Consider the following 21,249-nt stretch of genomic DNA (forward strand, 5'->3'; position numbering starts at 1 on the left):
CACAACAGTAGATGATGGCATCTAAGACACACAACAGTAGATGGTGGCATCTAAGACACACAACAGTAGATGATGGCATCTAAGACACACAACAGTAGATGATGGCATCTAAGACACACAACAGTAGATGGTGGCATCTAAGACACACAACAGTAGATGGTGGCATCTAAGACACACAACAGTAGATGATGGCATCTAAGACACACAACAGTAGATGGTGGCATCTAAGACACACAACAGCAGGTGATGGCATCTAAGACACACAACAGTAGATGATGGCATCTAAGACACACAACAGTAGATGATGGCATCTAAGACACACAACAGTAGATGGTGGCATCTAAGACACACAACAGTAGATGGTGGCACGCAACAAAGAAGACATGCGAAAGACAAAACAGTACAGATAAACCCTCCGGATGCAAGCCCACTCCAAACCAGATTCTTCCTTGTCAGACATGGGATTCGAACTGACAAACTTTGTGTTCGCTAACCTGTAGGCTACCTACCTGGAGGCAGAGATGTTGATAACCAGGGGGTCCTGGATGAAGAATGGAGCGTTGTCGTTCACATCCTGTACATACACATTGACCGTGGCGGTGGAGTTGCGTGGGCTGGCGGGGGACGAGTCTGTGGCACAGACATCGAAAGTGTACGACGCGGTTCGTTCTCGGTCGAGCGGAGCGGCGGTGATGACATGTCCCGTGTGCTGGTCAATGATGAACATGCCCTGGGAACCGCGCAACAGGAAGTACAGCACCTGGGATGAGAACAGAGCACAGTCGATTAGATTAGATTACAAAAAGTAACATCACTTTTAATGCTTAATGAAGCCTTCATTAACCCTTTGAAGGTCTAGATAGATGGCTTCCTTTTGTTAGCAAAATGTCATAAAGGGTGGCCAAAGTGTTAACGCTACATTTGGCAAACCTTAAGGGGGCTCAGGAGTCATAGGGCTCTAATCAAAAGTAGTACACTATGTAGGGACTAGGGTGCCATTTGGGACGCAAGCCTATGAGTTCAGTCTGTGTACCTGGCTGTTAGACCCTTGGTCCAGGTCAGTAGCAGAGACCTCCAGCACCAGGGAGCCAATAGGAGCATCCTCAGAGAGGTCAGCGGTGTAGCTGGGGCTGGTGAACTGGGGGCTGTGGTCGTTGACGTCCAGGAGAGTGACCTCTACTGTGGCCGTGCTGCTCAGGGCCGGAGAGCCCCCGTCAAGGGCTGTCACTGTCAGACTGTACCTGGCCCTACGTTCCCTGTCCAGCGGTCTGGAGGTGGAGAGAACACCTGACTTCCTGTCCACACGGAAGTCACCTGATGGGTCGCCTGCTAGAGGAGGGAGGGAGGAAGTGGGAGAAACAGAAGAGGAAAAAGGAAGCGAGGAGGAGGCGAGAAAGAGATGCAGAATATGATAGGTAAATCTCACAATTGCGATCAATGGATCAGTAAATTATAAGTTCAATTGGATTCCTGTGATCTACAAATAGTTGGATCTTACCTGTGATCTTGTAGGTCATCTCTCCGCTGTCCCCAGCGTCCAGGTCCGTAGCTCTGAGGGTGAACAGCTCAACAGCCTCCATGTTCTCAGGCACATCCAGACTGTAGTACAGTCTACTGAACGTTGGGGCGTTGTCATTCTCATCCAACATCCGGATCCTCACTGACGCCCGGGCAAAGTTAGGAGGCACGCCACCGTCTCGGGCATACACTGGACAAAAGGGGAGAGTAGGAATTAAAACAAGGCTTCAGCAGTCTAAAAGTGTTTGTTGTGTATTTATTAACTAAACCATATTGTGTTTCTTAGAGAGATTTAAGACAAACAGAGAAAATAACACCAACATGGCCATTGTACCACTCATGTATCCCATTAAATCAGGACTATAAAAACATGGCCAGTTTGGAATGTTGTGGGTTCCCCATATAAAGGGCCAGTTAACTGTCAGAGTGTACAGTTGTGGGGCCTCTCTGTCCAGGGCTTTAGTGGTTAGGATTAGGATAAGGGTCAGGGTTAAGGACCAGGGTTAGAGCCAGGAGTTAGGCTGAGGGGTTACGGGTTATGGGTCAGGGGACAGGGTAAAATGTTATGGTCAGAGCCAGTTAGTTACCTGTCAGTGTGTATTGTTCCTGTGCCTCTCTGTCCAGGGCTTTAGTGGTGGTTATAACACCTGTAGCTGGGTGAATGCTGAAACCCTCATCAGAGATGCCTCCATATGTCACCTGGCCGTTGGTACCTGGAGAGAGAGAGAGAGAGAGAGAGACAGAAAGAAAGAGAGAGAAGGAGCATATGAAGTCAAACCCGAATACTATCTGTCAGCAGCCTGCACCATCCCCTTGGCCCTTACCTTCAATGTTCTGAAGATGTGAAGGGTCTGGGTAGGTGTACACACTGCAGCAGTGGTGGAGCTTCCACAATATTGCTTCCATCTTACAGATACAGTTTGAAAACATCAAAGGGTTAGGGCCAAGGGGAAGTGGTAGGGAGAAGGATTGGAGCCGGCTGTGTAAGTCAAATGGACATCACTTTCATAGGGAGCTGGGCCAGCAGAGTCCTATTCCATTCAGTCATGTTATACTTTGAGCCCTCTCTACCCCCGGGCACTGAAAACATGCGCAAATAAGTGTTTGCGAAAAAAAACACGATCATTTTTTTCTCACCAAAAAGAGCAAAGACAGCAGCATTCCTGTTCTTATTTGTTTGTAGTTGGTTTTGCTGTGTAAGCGGATGGCTGGGCTGCACCGGGGTGGGCGGAGGCTGGTAGATTGTGTGTGTGTGTGTTGTGTTGTGTGTGTGTGATAGCGTGCTAACAGAGAAAGACTCTGGCACCATCACCTTACCCCACTAATCACCCTGGAGAGAAACTTTATAATCCTTCTGGGTTATGTGCTCTTGACTAACTCCAGGGGAATGTGAACACACACACACACACAAACAGACACACACACACACTCACCGTCCCCCAGCACGGTCTTCAATTAAAACCAACTGTTACTGCCGATGCTGATGATGTGAACATGCGTTGAACACATGGAGGATCAACACTTAGAACAAGAGGCTCTGCTGGCTGACACTGAGTTCAATTTTTTTTAAGAAACAGTACAGCAAATATGTAGAAGAACTGTGTGTCATCATGTGTACTTTGTATATTACTATGTCATAAAGAAAGCCACCATAACATATAGTTTATGATGAGGGCTTTACAGTCATGTGCTTGTCAGTGCTGTATACTATGTATGTAACGACTGAATCTCCTGTGTTAGCCCACTGATCTCAAGCCTAGCATCTCTCACCTTGGTCCAGGTCGGAGGCCGACACCACCAGAACAGTGGTTCCTGCAGGCTGGTTCTCTGTAATCTGGGCTTGGTACTGGTTCTCCTGGAACCAGGGCACCTGGTCGTTCACGTCGATGACCTGGACAGACAGCAGCTGGCTGGATGAGAGCGCTGGTACCCCGTGGTCCTGGGCTACGATGGTCAGGTTGAAGAGGACCTGCTCCTCCCGGTCGATGGGCTTCAGGATAGACAGAGAACCTGGAAAAGTAGAGGAGAGGGGTAAGAGAGGGAGCCTGGGGTGGAGGAGAGGAGTTAGAGAGGGAGCCTGGGGTGGAGGAGAGGGGTAAGAGAAGGATCCTGGGGTGGAGGAGAGGGGTTAGAGAGGGAGCCAGGGGTGGAGGAGAGGAGAGGGGTTAGAGAGGGAGCTTGGGGTGGAGGAGAGGGGTAAGAGAGGGAGCCAGGGGTGGAGGAGAGGAGAGGGGTTAGAGAGGGAGACAGGGGTGGAGGAGAGGAGAGGGGTTAGAGAGGGAGACAGGGGTGGAGGAGAGGGGTTAGAGAGGGAGCCAGGGGTGGAAGAGAGGAGAGGGGTTAGAGAGGGAGCCAGGGGTGGAGGAGAGGAGAGGGGTTAGAGAGGGAGCCAGGGGTGGAGGAGAGGAGAGGGGTTAGAGAGGGAGCATGTGGTGGAAGAGAGGAGAGGGGTTAGAGAGGGAGCCTGGGGTGGAGGAGAGGAGTTAGAGAGGGAGCCTGGGGTGGAGGAGAGGAGAGGGGTTAGAGAGGGAGCCTGGGGTGGAGGAGAGGAGAGGGGTTAGAGAGGGAGCTTGGGGTGGAGGAGAGGAGAGGGGTTAGAGAGCAAGCCTGGGGTGGAGGAGAGGGGTAACAGAAGGATCCTGGGGTGGAGGAAAGGAGAGGAGCTAGAGAGGGAGCCCAGGGTGGAGGAGAGGAGTTAGAGAGGAAGCCTAGGGTGGAGGAGAGGAGAGGAGCTAGAGAGGGAGCCTGGGCCTCCCTACCTATTGTGCATTCACACCCTGTGAAAGGTCCCTGTGGTCCAGCACAATTTTGCTAGCTTCAACTTCTACTGTTAGCTTTAACACACTGCTAGCTTCAACTTTCACTGCTTGCTCCAACACTCTGCTAGCTTCAACTTTCACTGCTAGCTCCAACACTCCTCTAGCGTCAACGTTCACTGCTAGCTCCAACACTCTGCTAGCTTCAACGTTCACTGCTAGCTCCAACACTCTGCGAGCTTCAACTTTCACTGCTAGCTCCAACACTCTGCGAGCTTCAACTTTCACTGCTAGTTCCAACACTCTGCGAGCTTCAACTTTCACTGCTAGCTCCAACACTCCACTAGCGTCAACTTTCACTGCTAGCTCCAACACTCTGCTAGCTTCAACTTTCACTGCTAGCTCCAACACTCTGCTAGCTTCACAACTCTGCTAGCTTCAGCTTTCACTGCTAGCTTCACTTCTCTGGTAGCTTCATCTTTCACCAGTGATTCCTCCCTCTCCGTCGGAGGCCAAGCGCTGCTCCTTGCCAAGAGCTTCACTTACTTACACACACCCACTCACCCTGTCCACCCAGTCATCTGTGTGTGTGGATCTATTCCCATGAAAGGCAGAAACAAAACACCAAAGAACCCCAACCTCAGACTGCTGGGAACCATTAAAGGAGCGATTAGAACTGCATGTGTGTTTGTGTGTGTGACTCAGTCCCTCTTTTGAGACTTTGATAACACCCACACACATGCACACTATTTGCAGTTTGGTCTTCTGGACTTTGTTGTGGTGTGTGAGACATGCGTTGACCTTGGCTCCACCCCTCCCCCACTGCCCCACCAATCAGGAACCAAGGAATCCCCTGGTCGGCTGAGGCGATAGAAACAGGAAGCTGTCAAGATCTATCAGGTGTGTCACAGAGAGAGGTCGGCCATATTGATCTGGTTCCAGTATGTGTGTGTGTGTGTGTGTGTGTGTGTGTGTGTACGTTCATGCCTTGCCCATCTTGAACTGGTTCCAGCAATGCAGGTAATTAGTCAGTATAATGACAGTTAAGGGCATGAGTTAATCCTCTGACCACCTGGTCTGCTCCTGTCCTATCCTGTCCACCGGCACAGGCCAGGGTCTACGATGGCAGGAGAAACGGTCCCATCTCTACACATTCTGTTTTGGTTAGGTTCCCATTACACCAGTACAACAGGGAGCTGTGTAGGAGAAGCCTACTACAGATCATGGTAACCGTGGATCCTTCTGGGTGGAGGATGGGTGTCTCCTAACTCTATTAAGGGTTCTTTCCACCTCTGGGCTCAATGGAAATATTAAATCATCAAACTATGTGTGTCAAGTTTCCCTTTGATCCAGATGAATCCCAGTCAACTCCTGGATTAAACCTCTTTATTTAGGATATTTTTTGGTCCAGGGGTAGGCTTAATCTAGGCCTGAGAATTTGCCCCTGAAAGTTTAAAATTTGTATCAATTTGTGTAAGACGACACTGTTCGCTAGACTAATCCTATTAATAGAAGAAACGAATAGAATGTCTAACATGAGAAGAAACATGTGAGAGCAAGGAAACATCTTTACCTTAGTTCACCTCAGTCTTCAGAACTGTGACTGCTCTACTATAATACAACCATACATACACAATAAAACACTAGGTAAACCAAAGAGACTGGAATTGGAAACATCCAAAATATGTTTTCCATGTTCCTCTCTCTCTCTCTCTCTCTCTCTCTCTCTCTCTCTCTCTCTCTCTCTCCATGTGTTATTAGTGACCAGGCTTAGGACGGGATCACTGAGGAGTCACAACAGCTGAAACTATTCCAACCACTAACTCTGACCATACTAAAGGCTCTGGGGCAAGTTATCTCAGAGAGTACAGAGATACAGAGAGAAAACAACAAACCCAAAAACTTAAAACAGAACCAACATAACCCCCCTCATCCCTCCTTCCCCTCCCGTCTCACTCTCTCTTTGACGGTTGCGGCTCATTAAAGCATGAAATTGAAATGCAGTCAGTGCTGTGCCCTCTCTTTCCTCTGCTCCCAGGGCCAGGTAACGAGAAGGAGAGGGAAGCCTTAATCTCAGCGATGCATTGCAGGCCTGGTGTGTGTGTGTTTGTGTGTGTGTGTAATCTCAGCGCAGCACGGCAGCCCTGCCCGTTGCGTGTCTAGCAGTGTATGTTCACTGCCAGCCACACTCGCTGCGGCCTTCTGCTATGGAAAAAGTAGTTAAACTGCAGCCAGATAGCTGGATCGTTACTTACAGCGGTGGTGGTTGTTACAGCTGCAGCAGTGTTGGTGGTGGCAGGGTTTAGCGCTCAGGTAGGCAGGCATACGCAATGTACTGGGGTAACTTCGTTAACTCTGATTCGTCTCTCACACGACATCTCTTCACACTTCCCTGTTTATACGGTTTTAACTGTGCTGGGGCCTGATTATAGGTTGAACCTTATGAGACTCTCTCACAGACCCAACCACATGCAAGCTAGTAATATGGTACCAATAGCCTTCTGACATCACACCATGTGTTTACAGTACAGCTGGCAACTACATGATTGCTCTCGTGAGAAAACAATACCGTGTGCCAGTGTTACCGACTGGGTTTGAACTCGTGCCACAAGGCTGTGTTATCCAGCTGAGCTAAAGCCTAGGGCATTAGCTTGGGGAGCTGACAAAAGTCTTCAGGTCTCAGACTAGATTACCTTTCTGTGAGCGTGGTTCACCAAGCCACTTCCATCACACTAGGAGTTCTTTAAATGACCCACCAGTATTAGGGTTGAGGCTGAACGTCCCTCCAGCATTGCCAGTCTTGATGAAGTAGCTGACCCGTCTGTTCTCCCCCTGGTCGGCATCTCGCGCCACAACGTAGAGAACCACGAAGCCCACAGGCTGGTCCTCCATGACACTGACCGCGGAAGGCGAGCTAAACACTGGAGCGTTGTCGTTCTCGTCTGTCACAAACACCCTCGCTGTCACGGAGCCCCAGCGCCGCTGGCTGACGTTCAGGGCGGAGTCTGTCGCCTGTACGACCAGGATGAGGGAGGAAGTAACCTCATGGTCCAGTTCCTGCGCCAGGGTCAGGACGCCAGTGGAAGGGTGAAGGGTCAGGATGTCAGGGAGGTCAGGGTACTGGAACACAGTAGAATTAAATATAACTTTATCAGTCCAGGGTACTAGAACAGAGTAGAATATAATATAATGTTTTCAGTCCAGGGTACTGGAATAGAGTCAAATACAATATAACTTTATTAGTCCAGGGTACTGAAACAGAAGAGAATACAGAAGAGAATGACTTTATTAGTTCATCTGCAGAGATATAAATAATTATTCTTCTCTACTCCCTAAACCACTAGTTTATGGGGTTAAGTGTCTTGCTCAAGGGCACAACGGCAGGAGATGGTCTAGTTGCCAGTGAGTACATCTCCAATTTTCACCACCGGTCTGGAATTTGAAACAGCAATGTATCTGTTACTGATGTTTGCTTCTCTAACCTGTGGGTCCTACCCCTAACCTCCTAACCTTAACCCCCAAACCCTACCTGGTGCAGGATGGAGTAGGTCAGCAGGCTGTTGGGTCCTGATCCATCCTGGTCCGAGGCCTGGAAGGTGTAGATGGATGCCCCAGGCACCATGTTCTCAGGTATCACCATGGTAACGGGGTCCTCCGGGAAGTAGGGTGCGTGGTCGTTGCTGTCCTTCACCTCGATGTCCAGCTGCACCAGGTGGCTGCTGGGTAATGTCATGGAGAAGTCGTCCACCTCTATCTGTAGTGTGTAGCGGGCAGATCGCTCGTAGTCCAGCTCCCTTGCCAGGTACACGTCACCTGTCTGACGGTCCACCATGAACGTTCCGTCTCGGTCTGACCCGCCCACCACCGTATAGGTCACCTGACCAGCCTCAGGGAGCTCTAAGCTGTCATGTGACTTCACAGAGCCAATCACAGAGCCCGGTTTGGCCTCCTCGACGGAGTTTAAGTATATGGAGAAGGAGTTGGCTTTGGAAGGAGCTCTGCTCGCACTCAGGACCTGTGGACAGAGACATGGGGATATGGTAAGCATACTGTATATCCTCAATACACCACTCAGGACCTATAGACAGAGACATGGGGATATGGTAAGCATACTGTATATCCTCAATACACCACTCAGGACCTATAGACAGAGCCATAGGGAGATGGTAAGCATACTGTATATCCCCATTACACCACTCAGGACCTATAGACAGAGCCATAGGGATATGGTAAGCATACTGTATATCCTCAATACACCACTCAGGACCTATAGACAGAGCCATAGGGATATGGTAAGCATACTGTATATCCTCAATACACCACTCAGGACCTATAGACAGAGCCATAGGGATATGGTAAGCATACTGTATATCCTCAATACACCACTCAGGACCTATAGACAGAGACATGGGGATATGGTAAGCATATATCATCAATATATTGGTGTTAAAGGTTTGTAGGTAGTTAACTTCATCACCAGGTTCAATAGCGAGAGCCGGCTGGAGGACAAAATTAGCAGCTTTTTTTATAACTGGGATCTTTAAACAATCTGTTAACCTTTGAGGAATATTTTGAGCAACTATGAAAATCATTGACATTAATGATAATCCATTTAGCAAGATAGCTGAACATTAACACTCAGCAGACTCACGCTATGTGTTTAATAAAGACCATTATACATGCCTTGTGGCGGTTGGAGCTACATTTTCCAATACAACGCTAAGGAATCCAAATATTCAATGGGACGCTGTGAACCTGCAACAGATTTCCACCCTCCCACTCTCTTTTCTCACTGTGAATTAAAGAAACTGAACGTTTTAAGAGTTTTTTTTACAAACTCCCACAACAGGCCTGCTAGTGCTAATCACGTTTAATCAGATAGGCATGTCACTGCCAGGAAAAATAATAAGGGATAAAAGTCAACATAATCAAAAAAGGAAATTGTAGTGAGCTTTCAGATCTCACTGCAGTGGGTTGGACTCGGGCGTCTACAGTATTGAGTTTTTACACCTCCCTTGATGACCAATCAGAAGAACATGAAAGACTTCAGCTTTGACACATCGCTCCCTTTGTATGGAAACAGGCACCAGAAGTTACACATATGCCACATTGTTCTAATAAGCCTGTTTTTCAGATCGCTCAAAGCAGGGGATGGAGTCACAGGGTTTAAATATCTGACAGAGAGAGAGAGAGCGAGAGAGAGAGAATAAATGAATGAAAGTGAGAGAGTTAGACCAGGAGAAATAGAGAGAGAGAGCAAGACAAGGAGAAAGAGAGAGAGAGGAAGGAAAATAAAATAGTTTTGTACTCTTATCCATTTTTCTCCTCAACAAATACTTGTTGATGCTTAATTCATTACAATTACAACCTACAATACCTTGATAAACCATAGGTACACTATACAGCACCACTATGTTGGCAGTCACTAAACAGCCCATGCTCTTTATGAAACATAATATGACAATCTATTAATTAACTCCACATTAGACGGCAAATTGAATGTCAACAAGCGTTAGAATTTGTGAGATCATATCCTGTCCCTACTGCTGTACTTGTCTTGGACGAGGGCTCTGATAGAAACATGTCAACAGACAAGAACAACACAGCCATGTTAAATCCTATTACACACTAATTATTACTCACATTCTTCACGTCAGAAGAACAGGAGGAATGAGGGAAGGAAAAAATAAAAGAAATAAGGAACACAGAGACGCTGTTTTACTGCAGCCATTACAAGACCCTTCTATTTTCCTGGAACCTTAGAGATTCCGGTCTGCGTTCCAAATGGCAACCTATTCCCTACATAGGGCACTGGTCTAAAGAAGTGCACCATACAGGGAATAGGGTGTCATTTGGGATGCATCTTGGATTTACAGCTACAGAGTTCCTTCCATTGTGCTGGCCTGGTCGGTCACTATTTAGTTGTATATTAAATATTAATTAAATTAACTTGAATAGTGTATTTTATGTGGGTGCATATCCCAGGCGGTGTCGTATTGAAGTGAGGCTACTGTATTAAAAGTGTTGAAGTCATTCAGTATGGTCTTGATCAGAGCAATCACAGCTGGTGATCATCATGGGCCAGATGGGAGCACTTGATTCATACCTACTGTAGTTTTCCATCTCTTTTGAAAAGTCACAGAGAAGGAGAAGTGAGGGGGGGGGGGGGGGGGGGAGGGAGGAAGGAAGGAAGGAAGGAAGGAAGGAAGGAAGGAAGGAAGGAAGGAAGATTGTCAGAAATCAGACTGCCACGTCTATTTGGAACGACTTTGTTGTGAGGGGCCAGACTTCTAGAGCCAGACATCTAGAGCCAGACTTCTAGAGCAAGCTTGACGTAGTACTTCTCCCAATATTTTAGTTAAATATGGGATATTTGATAGATTGGTGTTGGCTATGATCTAGCAGTTTTCTGACCTTTATGATTAGGATACAGCTAGATCTGTGAGAAGAAAGGTGGTAGGGGATAGGAGATAGCAGTCTGAGGTAGGGCTCTCACCTGTATGTGGGGGGTTAGGGGTCTCACCTGTATGTGTAGTGTACAGGTAGCGCTGTGAGAGGGAAGGAGTTATGGGCTAGGGCTTAGGGGTCTCAACTGTATGTGTAGTGTACAGGTAGCGCTGTGAGAGGGAAGGAGTTATGGGCTAGGGGTTAGGGGTCTCACCAGTATGTGTAGTGAACAGGTAGCACTGTGAGAGGGAAGGAGTTATGGGCTAGGGGTTAGGGGTCTCACCAGTAGGTGTAGTGTACAGGTAGCGCTGTGAGAGGGAAGGAGTTATGGGCTAGGGGTTAGGGGTCTCACCTGTATGTGTAGTGAACAGGTAGCGCTGTGAGAGGGAAGGAGTTATGGGCTAGGGCTTAGGGGTCTCACCTGTATGTGTAGTGAACAGGTAGCGCTGTGAGAGGGCTGGCCTCGGTCAGTGGCGGTCACAGTGAAGCTGTACTCAGCTCTGTCAGAGTGACTCAGAGGAGAGGAGGAACGCAGTTCACCTGTAGTCGGGTTCAGAGAGAAACGCTCTGCTCTGGGACCTGTAGAGGAGGGAGGGAGAAAAAGAGAGCGAAAGAAAAAGAGAGACCGAGTGAGTGAGTGAGTGAGTGAGTGAGTCCAGCTACAAATTGTTACACAGAGTTGTTTTTGGAAACAATGCCAGAGGAAAACAATGCATTCCTCACATAATCACTCAACGGCAGAAAATAGCAAATTACTCTTCAATCATTAACTTATACACAATCCCTCCCTTACTCTCTCCCTCTCTCTCTCCCTCCTTCCCTCCCTCTCTCACCTGACATGGAGTAGTACACAGTGCCGTTCTCTCCCTCATCAGGGTCCTTGGCCTGTACTTTCCCCAGCAGTAGACCTGATGCCTGGCCCTCCATCACCTATGGAATGAAATCACAAGGTAAAACGGTGACTTGTTTTCTTCTCAACGCTGACCACTAACATATCATGTGAGACCCCATGCCCTAAGGGCCCTGGTCAAAAGTAGTGTACAATATAGGGAATAGGCTGCCATTTGGGACGCAGCCTCACTATCACCTGCATGGTCAGTCCTCTGCCAGGCTGGCTGTGTCTGAAGGAGGGAGTGTTGTCGTTCTCATCCAGGACGGTGATGAAGGCTGTCCCTGTAGCGCTGCATGGGGGAGTACCTCCATCCTGGACCACCAACAACACCTGGTAACTACTCTGCTGCTCCCTGTCCAGACCTACACGGGTACTGATCTCACCTGAGGGAGAGAGGGAGAGGACACAGGGAGAGAGGAAGGAGGGAGAAAGAGAGAGAGTGAGAGAAACGGGAGGGAGAGAAGTAATGATGATAAATTAAAGGGAGAGCATGTCATCACACACACACAGGCATGGCAGCAACCTGAACAGCTGCAGTGAAGGTTAGAGTTATCTCGAGAGCGGCTACACACAATCTCACAGCAGCTAACCTGATTTATTTTCACAGAGAACATACAGCACAGGGAGCTGCAGTAGGAGAATGAGTGAGGGTGAATGGTCATGTAAATTGTGGTGTTGTGTGTTGTGTGTCTATTCTGAGTGCCACATCTGAAGTTCCTGTGGTAAATATAACGTTATTATACACGGAGTGTGTTAAGTCTTGAGACAATTGAGACATGGATTGTGTATGTGCCATTCAGAGGGTGAATGGGCAAGACAAAATGCCTTTGAATGGGATATGGTAGAAGGTGCCAAGCGCACCGGTTTGTGTAATGAACTGCAACGCCGCTGAGTTTTTCCTGCTCAACAGTTTCCCGTGTGTATCAAGAATGGTCCACCTCCCAAAGGACATCGAGCCCACTTGACAACTGTGGGAAGCATTGGAGTCAACATGGGCCAGCATTCCTGTGGAACACTTTCGACACCTTGTAGAGTCCATGCCCGGACAAATTGAGCCTGTTCTGAGGTGGGGGGGTGGGGGGGGGGGGGGGGGTGCAGCTCAATATCAGGAAGGTGTTGTTAATGTTTTGTACACTCAGTGTATCTTTTTTTAGTCCATTCATTAACCCGTCTTTGAACTACCTGTGTGTGAGTTGATCTGGAAGCTTCTGTCTGGGTGTAGGAGTCTGTAACTGAGCCTGCCGTTGAGCCCTGAGTCGCGATCCATAGCCGAAACCCGTCCGAACCCTGACCCCACCGGAAGGTTCTCTCTCACGGCCAGGAAAGCCCTCTCCTGTGTCAAACGAGGTGAGTTGTCGTTCTCATCGGTCACCGACACCCTCACCGTGGCACTGCCCGTCTTCTTCAGCTGCCCGTGGCCCGACGTGGCCAGAACCATCAACATGTACATGTCCTTCACCTGGGCAAAGGTCATGGACACACTTTTAAAGGACATGACACTTTCAATTTAAGTTTGTCAGACGTTTTCAGGCCTCTAAAGAAGTCTAATGTCAGATGAATAAGACCAACATGATCGATATCAATCAAAGTGGCTAAGAAGCATTCAGTGTGCGGGTCTGGACAAGTTTATATATCTTCCTGTCACATGTCCCTCACCTCTCTGTCCAGAGCGCTCTTCACAAACAGCCAGCCGCTGTCTGCTGCAATGCCAAACCCTGCTGCGTCTCCGTCAGGTCTCAGGTAGTACGCCAGTGGAGAGGAGGAGCCTGAACCCGTGGTGTCCAGGCTCAGAGCTCGCACCTGTGGATGGATGAATTAAGTAATTCATCAGGAATACATACAAAACATTACAGAACTGACAGTTCTGTTTGATATGTGAGATATTATGTCTATTGTTATATACAGAAAAATGTGTCCAAGGCAATGTTCCCCTTTCAACCTGTGGATGAACAGTATACATGATGTGCAGCAGATATTGGGCCGGTTTCCAGGATACAGATGAAGCCTATTTTGGACAACAGAAATCGCTTTCAATGGAAATTCAAATTGTTGTTACTCCAGGGTAGGATTACTGTAGTCTGGGTCTGGGAAACCTGCCCTCAATATAATTTTCTTACATACAACAGAATTGTATCCAAGACTATTTTCCTCTTGGGGACAATAAAGGGTTCCACTTTATTTGGATAGTCCCATGTAGATGATCTGCAGATACTCAAACTATCAACAACCGATCAACTGCAACTCTGTTGATACATAACAGCGTGCTGATGTTACGTTTAGGGATAGTTAGAAGACATTTTTGTTGGCTGTTAGTTGAACAATCTACAGGACATACCTGTAGGAAGCGTGTGCTGAGCGGCGTGTTCTCCCTCAGCTCCACGCGGTAGGTCAGGGTGTCGAACACGGGACCGTGGTCGTTCTCCGCCTGGACATGCACCACCAGCATCATGGTAGAGCTTAGCTGCGGCGCGCCGCCATCTTTAGCTGTCACCGTCAGGTCGTAACGCGGCGTTACGTCGTATGACAGCCCGCCAACCAGCCGGATCTCCCCTGTGCTGCGCTCCATGGAAAAGGTTCTTTGACCTCCGATTGAGGTCGTGGTAGAGGAAAGATCAAAGGTCATCTGGCCGTTGAGGCCGGAGTCCCGGTCTTTGGCCTGGACTCTGTAGACCACCGTCCCTATCTCTGTGTGCTCCGGGAGGAGGAGAGACTCAGAAGAGGAGGGCATGAAGACCGGAGCGTTGTCGTTGATGTCCTGGATGGTGATGTGGACGTGGGTCTGACCGAAGGCAGGGGGGCTGCCGCTACGAGCCTGGAGCTCCAGGGTTAGAGAGGGCTGGGCCTCGTGGTCCAAAGGAAGGCTGGTCCGCAGGGCACCACTCTCTGGGTCCACAGTGAAGTAGCCAGCAGGGTCTCCAGAGGAGATGGTGTACAGGATGTCCTTACTGGGGCCGCCTGGAAACAGACAGGGGAAGTTGAATGTTTTATTATCCCTTATGCACAGGATACACATGGTATACACCATCCAACGAAATGCTTACTTGCAGGTTCTTTATCAACAACGCAACAACAATAAGAAATAATAAAAGATAACAATATGAACATAAAGTAAATGGCTCAGTAGAAAATAATACATATCTTAGCATAAGTATAATACATGAAGGAACCATTTATAGTCCAATATTTTACGTGTATTGGGGAAGGGAGGCAAGTGTTTAAACTGTGCAGTATTTATCAATCATAATAACAGTCTGGTAGCAGCAGTTGTGATGTGTCTGTAGCATGAATGTGTGTTTTATGTGTGTGTGTGTGTGTGTGTGTGTGTGTGTGTGTGTGTGTGTGTGTGTGTGTGTGTGTGTGTGTGTGTGTGTGTGTGTGTGTGTGTGTGAGTGAGTGTATATTCGTGTGGGTGTGTGAGTGTGTGAGTGTGTAAGTGAGTGCATGTTTGTGAATACAGATGCAATTGTGTGTGTGAGTTTATTTTATTTGTATCTTTTGAAGTGAGATGACAAGATCCAGAGCCAGACCAGACGAGGAGAATAGAACCAGACCAGACGAGGAGAATAGAACCAGACCAGACGAGGAGAATAGAACCAGACCAGACGAGGAGAATAGAACCAGACCAGACGAGGAGAATAGAACCAGACCAGACGAGGAGAATAGAACCAGTCCAGACGAGGAGAATAGAACCAGACCAGACGAGGAGAATAGAACCAGACCAGACGAGGAGAATAGAACCAGTCCAAATGAGGAGACCAGAACCAGAACAGACGAGGAGACCAGAACCAGACCAGACGAGGAGAATAGAACCAGACCAGACGAGGAGAATAGAACCAGACCAGACGAGGAGAATAGAACCAGACCAGACGAGGAGAACAGAACCAGACCAGACGAGGAGAATAGAACCAGACCAGACGAGGAGAATAGAACCAGACCAGACGAGGAGAATAGAACCAGTCCAAATGAGGAGACCAGAACCAGAACAGACGAGGAGACCAGAACCAGACCAGACGAGGAGAATAGAACCAGACCAGACGAGGAGAATAGAACCAGACCAGACGAGGAGAATAGAACCAGACCAGACGAGGAGACCAGAACCAGACCAGACGAGGAGAATAGAACCAGATCAGATGAGGAGAATAGAACCAGAGCAGACGAGGAGAATAGAACCAGACCAGACGAGGAGACCAGAACCAGACCAGACGAGGAGAATAGAACCAGACCAGACGAGGAGAATAGAACCAGACCAGACGAGGAGACCAGAACCAGACCAGACGAGGAGAATAGAACCAGACCAGACGAGGAGAATAGAACCAGACCAGACGAGGAGAATAGAACCAGAGCAGACGAGGAGAATAGAACCAGGCCAGACGAGGAGAATAGAACCAGTCCAGACGAGGAGACCAGAAGCAGTCCAGACGAGGAGACCAGAACTAGTCAAGACGAGGAGACCAGAACCAGACCAGACAAGGATGACCAGAACCAGAGCAGACAAGGAGACCAGAACCAGAACAGACGAAGAGAATAGAACCAGACCAGACGAGGAGGGCCAGAACCAGACCAGACCAGATGAGGAGACCAGAACCAGACCAGGCAGAGAGCACTTCAGTTACAATATACTCCCCCTCAGTCATTTGTCAAGTATTTTACACTGTGACAGAGTCCTAAATATCCAAAGTAATGATTATAAAAACAATGTGCTGGGATGGAATGTGTGATTAATGTGATTTCTAAACGAGGTGTGTACAGTGGCTCGCTGCCTATTTGAACAACTGGTACAGGGAGCACAGAGGGAGCACAGAATGCCCCAGTGAGTCCTTTCAGCACATGCTGCCCACACACACACACACACACACACACACACACACACACACACACACACACACACACACACACTCACACACACTCACACATGCATATGCATACTTTCAAACAGGTGTTAGCGGTCCTTAAGCAATCAGAAGTTCCAATTCCAAGTCACACCCACCGTTCTTACTGATGGCCTGTACAATGCCAACCTCAGTCCCTCGCAGTACGTTTTCAGATACAGTGAAGCTGTACTGGCTGTGTTCAAACACAGGGGGCGCCACCAGGCCTGCCACCACACTGATGTTGACCCGGGCGTTGACCAGTGCTGCCAAACCCCCTCCGTCCTGGGCTGAAACCACCATGGGGATCACCGTGTTGGCCTTGCCATGCAGCGACCGGGACAGGGAGATCACACCTGGTGGAGAAAGGACACAAAACACAGTGGTCAAAGTCAGACACAGTTCCAAATACACACACAGAGACATGAGGATGGACACACACACACACACACAAACATACACACTTTATTTAGTTCCAGGAAAATTCAATTCCAGCGCGCTGGCATCTGGCATCTGTAAGATCCATTAAACACATGGTGGAAAATACAAGAATGCCTTTTTCCTCGATACACCTGTAACTACATAAGAAGTTAATACAGTACTAACCTGTGTCTTTGTTCATAGTTAAAGCTGTACTACATGTAAAAACACTAACCTGTGTCTTTGTTGTTAAAGCTGTACCACATGTAAAAACACCAACCTGTGTCTTTGTTCATAGTTAAAGCTGTACTACATGTAAAAACACCAACCTGTGTCTTTGTTGTTAAAGCTGTACTACATGTAAAAACACCAACCTGTGTCTTTGTTCATAGTTAAAGCTGTACCACATGTAAAAACATCAACCTGTGTCTTTGTTCATAGTTAAAGCTGTACCACATGTAAAAACACCAACCTGTGTCTTTGTTGTTAAAGCTGTACCACATGTAAAAACATCAACCTGTGTCTTTGTTCATAGTTAAAGCTGTACCACATGTAAAAACACCAACCTGTGTCTTTGTTCATAGTTAAAGCTGTACCACATGTAAAAACACCAAGCTGTGTCTTTGTTCATAGTTAAAGCTGTACTACATGTAAAAACACCAACCTGTGTCTTTGTTCATAGTTAAAGCTGTACTACATGTAAAAACACCAACCTGTGTCTTTGTTCATAGTTAAAGCTGTACCACATGTAAAAACACCAACCTGTGTCTTTGTTGTTAAAGCTGTACCACATGTAAAAACACCAACCTGTGTCTTTGTTCATAGTTAAAGCTGTACCACATGTAAAAACACCAACCTGTGTCTTTGTTGTTAAAGCTGTACCACATGTAAAAACACCAACCTGTGTCTTTGTTGTTAAAGCTGTACCACATGTAAAAACACCAACCTGTGTCTTTGTTGTTAAAGCTGTACCACATGTAAAAACACCAACCTGTGTCTTTGTTGTTAAAGCTGTACTACATGTAAAAACACCAACCTGTGTCTTTGTTGTTAAAGCTGTACTACATGTAAAAACACCAACCTGTGTCTTTGTTGTTAAAGCTGTACTACATGTAAAAACACCAACCTGTGTCTTTGTTCATAGTTAAAGCTGTACCACACGTAAAAACACCAACCTGTGTCTTTGTTCATAGTTAAAGCTGTACCACATGTAAAAACACCAACCTGTGTCTTTGTTGTTAAAGCTGTACTACATGTAAAAACACCAACCTGTGTCTTTGTTCATAGTTAAAGCTGTACTACATGTAAAAACACCAACCTGTGTCTTTGTTGTTAAAGCTGTACTACATGTAAAAACACCAACCTGTGTCTTTGTTGTTAAAGCTGTACCACATGTAAAAACACCAACCTGTGTCTTTGTTGTTAAAGCTGTACTACATGTAAAAACACCAACCTGTGTCTTTGTTGTTAAAGCTGTACTACATGTAAAAACACCAACCTGTGTCTTTGTTGTTAAAGCTGTACTACATGTAAAAACACCAACCTGTGTCTTTGTTGTTAAAGCTGTACTACATGTAAAAACACCAACCTGTGTCTTTGTTGTTAAAGCTGTACTACATGTAAAAACACCAACCTGTGTCTTTGTTGTTAAAGCTGTACTACATGTAAAAACACCAACCTGTGTCTTTGTTGTTAAAGCTGTACTACATGTAAAAACACCAACCTGTGTCTTTGTTGTTAAAGCTGTACTACATGTAAAAACACCAACCTGTGTCTTTGTTCATAGTTAAAGCTGTACCACATGTAAAAACACCAACCTGTGTCTTTGTTCATAGTTAAAGCTGTACTACATGTAAAAACACCAACCTGTGTCTTTGTTGTTAAAGCTGTACTACATGTAAAAACACCAACCTGTGTCTTTGTTCATAGTTAAAGCTGTACCACATGTAAAAACACCAACCTGTGTCTTTGTTGTTAAAGCTGTACTACATGTAAAAACACCAACCTGTGTCTTTGTTGTTAAAGCTGTACCACATGTAAAAACACCAACCTGTGTCTTTGTTGTTAAAGCTGTACTACATGTAAAAACACCAACCTGTGTCTTTGTTGTTAAAGCTGTACTACATGTAAAAACACCAACCTGTGTCTTTGTTGTTAAAGCTGTACCACATGTAAAAACACCAACCTGTGTCTTTGTTCATAGTTAAAGCTGTACCACATGTAAAAACACCAACCTGTGTCTTTGTTGTTAAAGCTGTACCACATGTAAAAACACCAACCTGTGTCTTTGTTGTTAAAGCTGTACTACATGTAAAAACACCAACCTGTGTCTTTGTTCATAGTTAAAGCTGTACCACATGTAAAAACACCAAGCTGTGTCTTTGTTCATAGTTAAAGCTGTACCACATGTAAAAACACCAACCTGTGTCTTTGTTGTTAAAGCTGTACTACATGTAAAAACACCAAGCTGTGTCTTTGTTCATAGTTAAAGCTGTACTACATGTAAAAACACCAACCTGTGTCTTTGTTGTTAAAGCTGTACTACATGTAAAAACACCAACCTGTGTCTTTGTTCATAGTTAAAGCTGTACCACATGTAAAAACACCAAGCTGTGTCTTTGTTCATAGTTAAAGCTGTACCACATGTAAAAACACCAACCTGTGTCTTTGTTGTTAAAGCTGTACCACATGTAAAAACACCAACCTGTGTCTTTGTTGTTAAAGCTGTACTACATGTAAAAACACCAACCTGTGTCTTTGTTCATAGTTAAAGCTGTACCACATGTAAAAACACCAACCTGTGTCTTTCTTCATAGTTAAAGCTGTACCACATGTAAAAACACCAACCTGTGTCATTGTTGTTAAAGCTGTACCACATGTAAAAACACCAACCTGTGTCTTTGTTGTTAAAGCTGTACCACATGTAAAAACACCAACCTGTGTCTTTGTTGTTAAAGCTGTACTACATGTAAAAACACCAACCTGTGTTTTTGTTCATAGTTAAAGCTGTACCACATGTAAAAACACCAACCTGTGTCTTTGTTGTTAAAGCTGTACTACATGTAAAAACACCAACCTGCGTCTTTGTTGTTAAAGCTGTACTACATGTAAAAACACCAACCTGTGTCTTTGTTCATAGTTAAAGCTGTACCACATGTAAAAACACCAACCTGTGTCTTTGTTGTTAAAGCTGTACTACATGTAAAAACACCAACCTGTGTCTTTGTTCATAGTTAAAGCTGTACTACATGTAAAAACACCAACCTGTGTCTTTGTTGTTAAAGCTGTACTACATGTAAAAACACCAACCTGTGTCTTTGTTCATAGTTAAAGCTGTACTACATGTAAAAACACCAACCTGTGTCTTTGTTGTTAAAGCTGTACTACATGTAAAAACACCAACCTGTGTCTTTGTTCATAGTTAAAGCTGTACTACATGTAAAAACACCAACCTGTGTCTTTGTTGTTAAAGCTGTACTACATGTAAAAACACCAACCTGTGTCTTTGTTCATAGTTAAAGCTGTACCACATGTAAAAACACCAACCTGTGTCTTTCTTCATAGTTAAAGCTGTACCACATGTAAAAACACCAACCTGTGTCTTTGTTGTTAAAGCTGTACCACATGTAAAAACACCAACCTGTGTCTTTGTTGTTAAAGCTGTACCACATGTAAAAACACCAACCTGTGTCTTTGTTGTTAAAGCTGTACTACATGTAAAAACACCAACCTGTGTCTTTGTTGTTAAAGCTGTACTACATGTAAAAACACCAACCTGTGTCTTTGTTCATAGTTAAAGCTGTACTACATGTAAAAACACCAACCTGTGTCTTTGTTCATAGTTAAAGCTGTACCACATGTAAAAACACCAACCTGTGTCTTTCTTCATAGTTAAAGCTGTACCACATGTAAAAACACCAACCTGTGTCTTTGTTGTTAAAGCTGTACCACATGTAAAAAACACCAACCTGTGTCTTTGTTGTTAAAGCTGTACCACATGTAAAAACACCAACCTGTGTCTTTGTTGTTAAAGCTGTACTACATGTAAAAACACCAACCTGTGTCTTTGTTGTTAAAGCTGTACTACATGTAAAAACACCAACCTGTGTCTTTGTTGTTAAAGCTGTACTACATGTAAAAACACCAACCTGTGTCTTTGTTCATAGTTAAAGCTGTACCACATGTAAAAACACCAACCTGTGTCTTTGTTGTTAAAGCTGTACCACATGTAAAAACACCAACCTGTGTCTTTGTTGTTAAAGCTGTACTACATGTAAAAACACCAACCTGTGTCTTTGTTGTTAAAGCTGTACCACATGTAAAAACACCAACCTGTGTCTTTGCTCAT

At 46.0% G+C, this 21,249-nt stretch overlaps 1 protein-coding gene across 1 annotated transcript in view; it reads right to left on the reverse strand.

The window, feature by feature from the left end:
• Positions 1 to 21,249, reverse strand: part of LOC110503349 (protocadherin-16) — a 46,033-nt gene that overhangs the window by 12,942 nt on the left and 11,842 nt on the right. The window contains exons 4-17 of the mRNA XM_036961079.1: positions 16,601 to 16,837; positions 13,949 to 14,568; positions 13,270 to 13,413; positions 12,796 to 13,072; positions 11,809 to 11,996; positions 11,555 to 11,651; positions 11,143 to 11,300; positions 7,804 to 8,289; positions 7,031 to 7,394; positions 3,289 to 3,528; positions 2,106 to 2,231; positions 1,499 to 1,708; positions 1,034 to 1,329; positions 510 to 760 (exon numbers count right to left, since the gene is read on the reverse strand). Coding sequence (XP_036816974.1) covers positions 510 to 760; positions 1,034 to 1,329; positions 1,499 to 1,708; positions 2,106 to 2,231; positions 3,289 to 3,528; positions 7,031 to 7,394; positions 7,804 to 8,289; positions 11,143 to 11,300; positions 11,555 to 11,651; positions 11,809 to 11,996; positions 12,796 to 13,072; positions 13,270 to 13,413; positions 13,949 to 14,568; positions 16,601 to 16,837 — 3,694 coding nt within the window. The remainder of the gene's footprint in view (positions 1 to 509; positions 761 to 1,033; positions 1,330 to 1,498; positions 1,709 to 2,105; positions 2,232 to 3,288; positions 3,529 to 7,030; positions 7,395 to 7,803; positions 8,290 to 11,142; positions 11,301 to 11,554; positions 11,652 to 11,808; positions 11,997 to 12,795; positions 13,073 to 13,269; positions 13,414 to 13,948; positions 14,569 to 16,600; positions 16,838 to 21,249) is intronic.

The sequence above is a fragment of the Oncorhynchus mykiss genome, chromosome 24 (assembly GCF_013265735.2).
Source record: "Oncorhynchus mykiss isolate Arlee chromosome 24, USDA_OmykA_1.1, whole genome shotgun sequence".
NCBI classification, from domain to species: domain Eukaryota; kingdom Metazoa; phylum Chordata; class Actinopteri; order Salmoniformes; family Salmonidae; genus Oncorhynchus; species Oncorhynchus mykiss.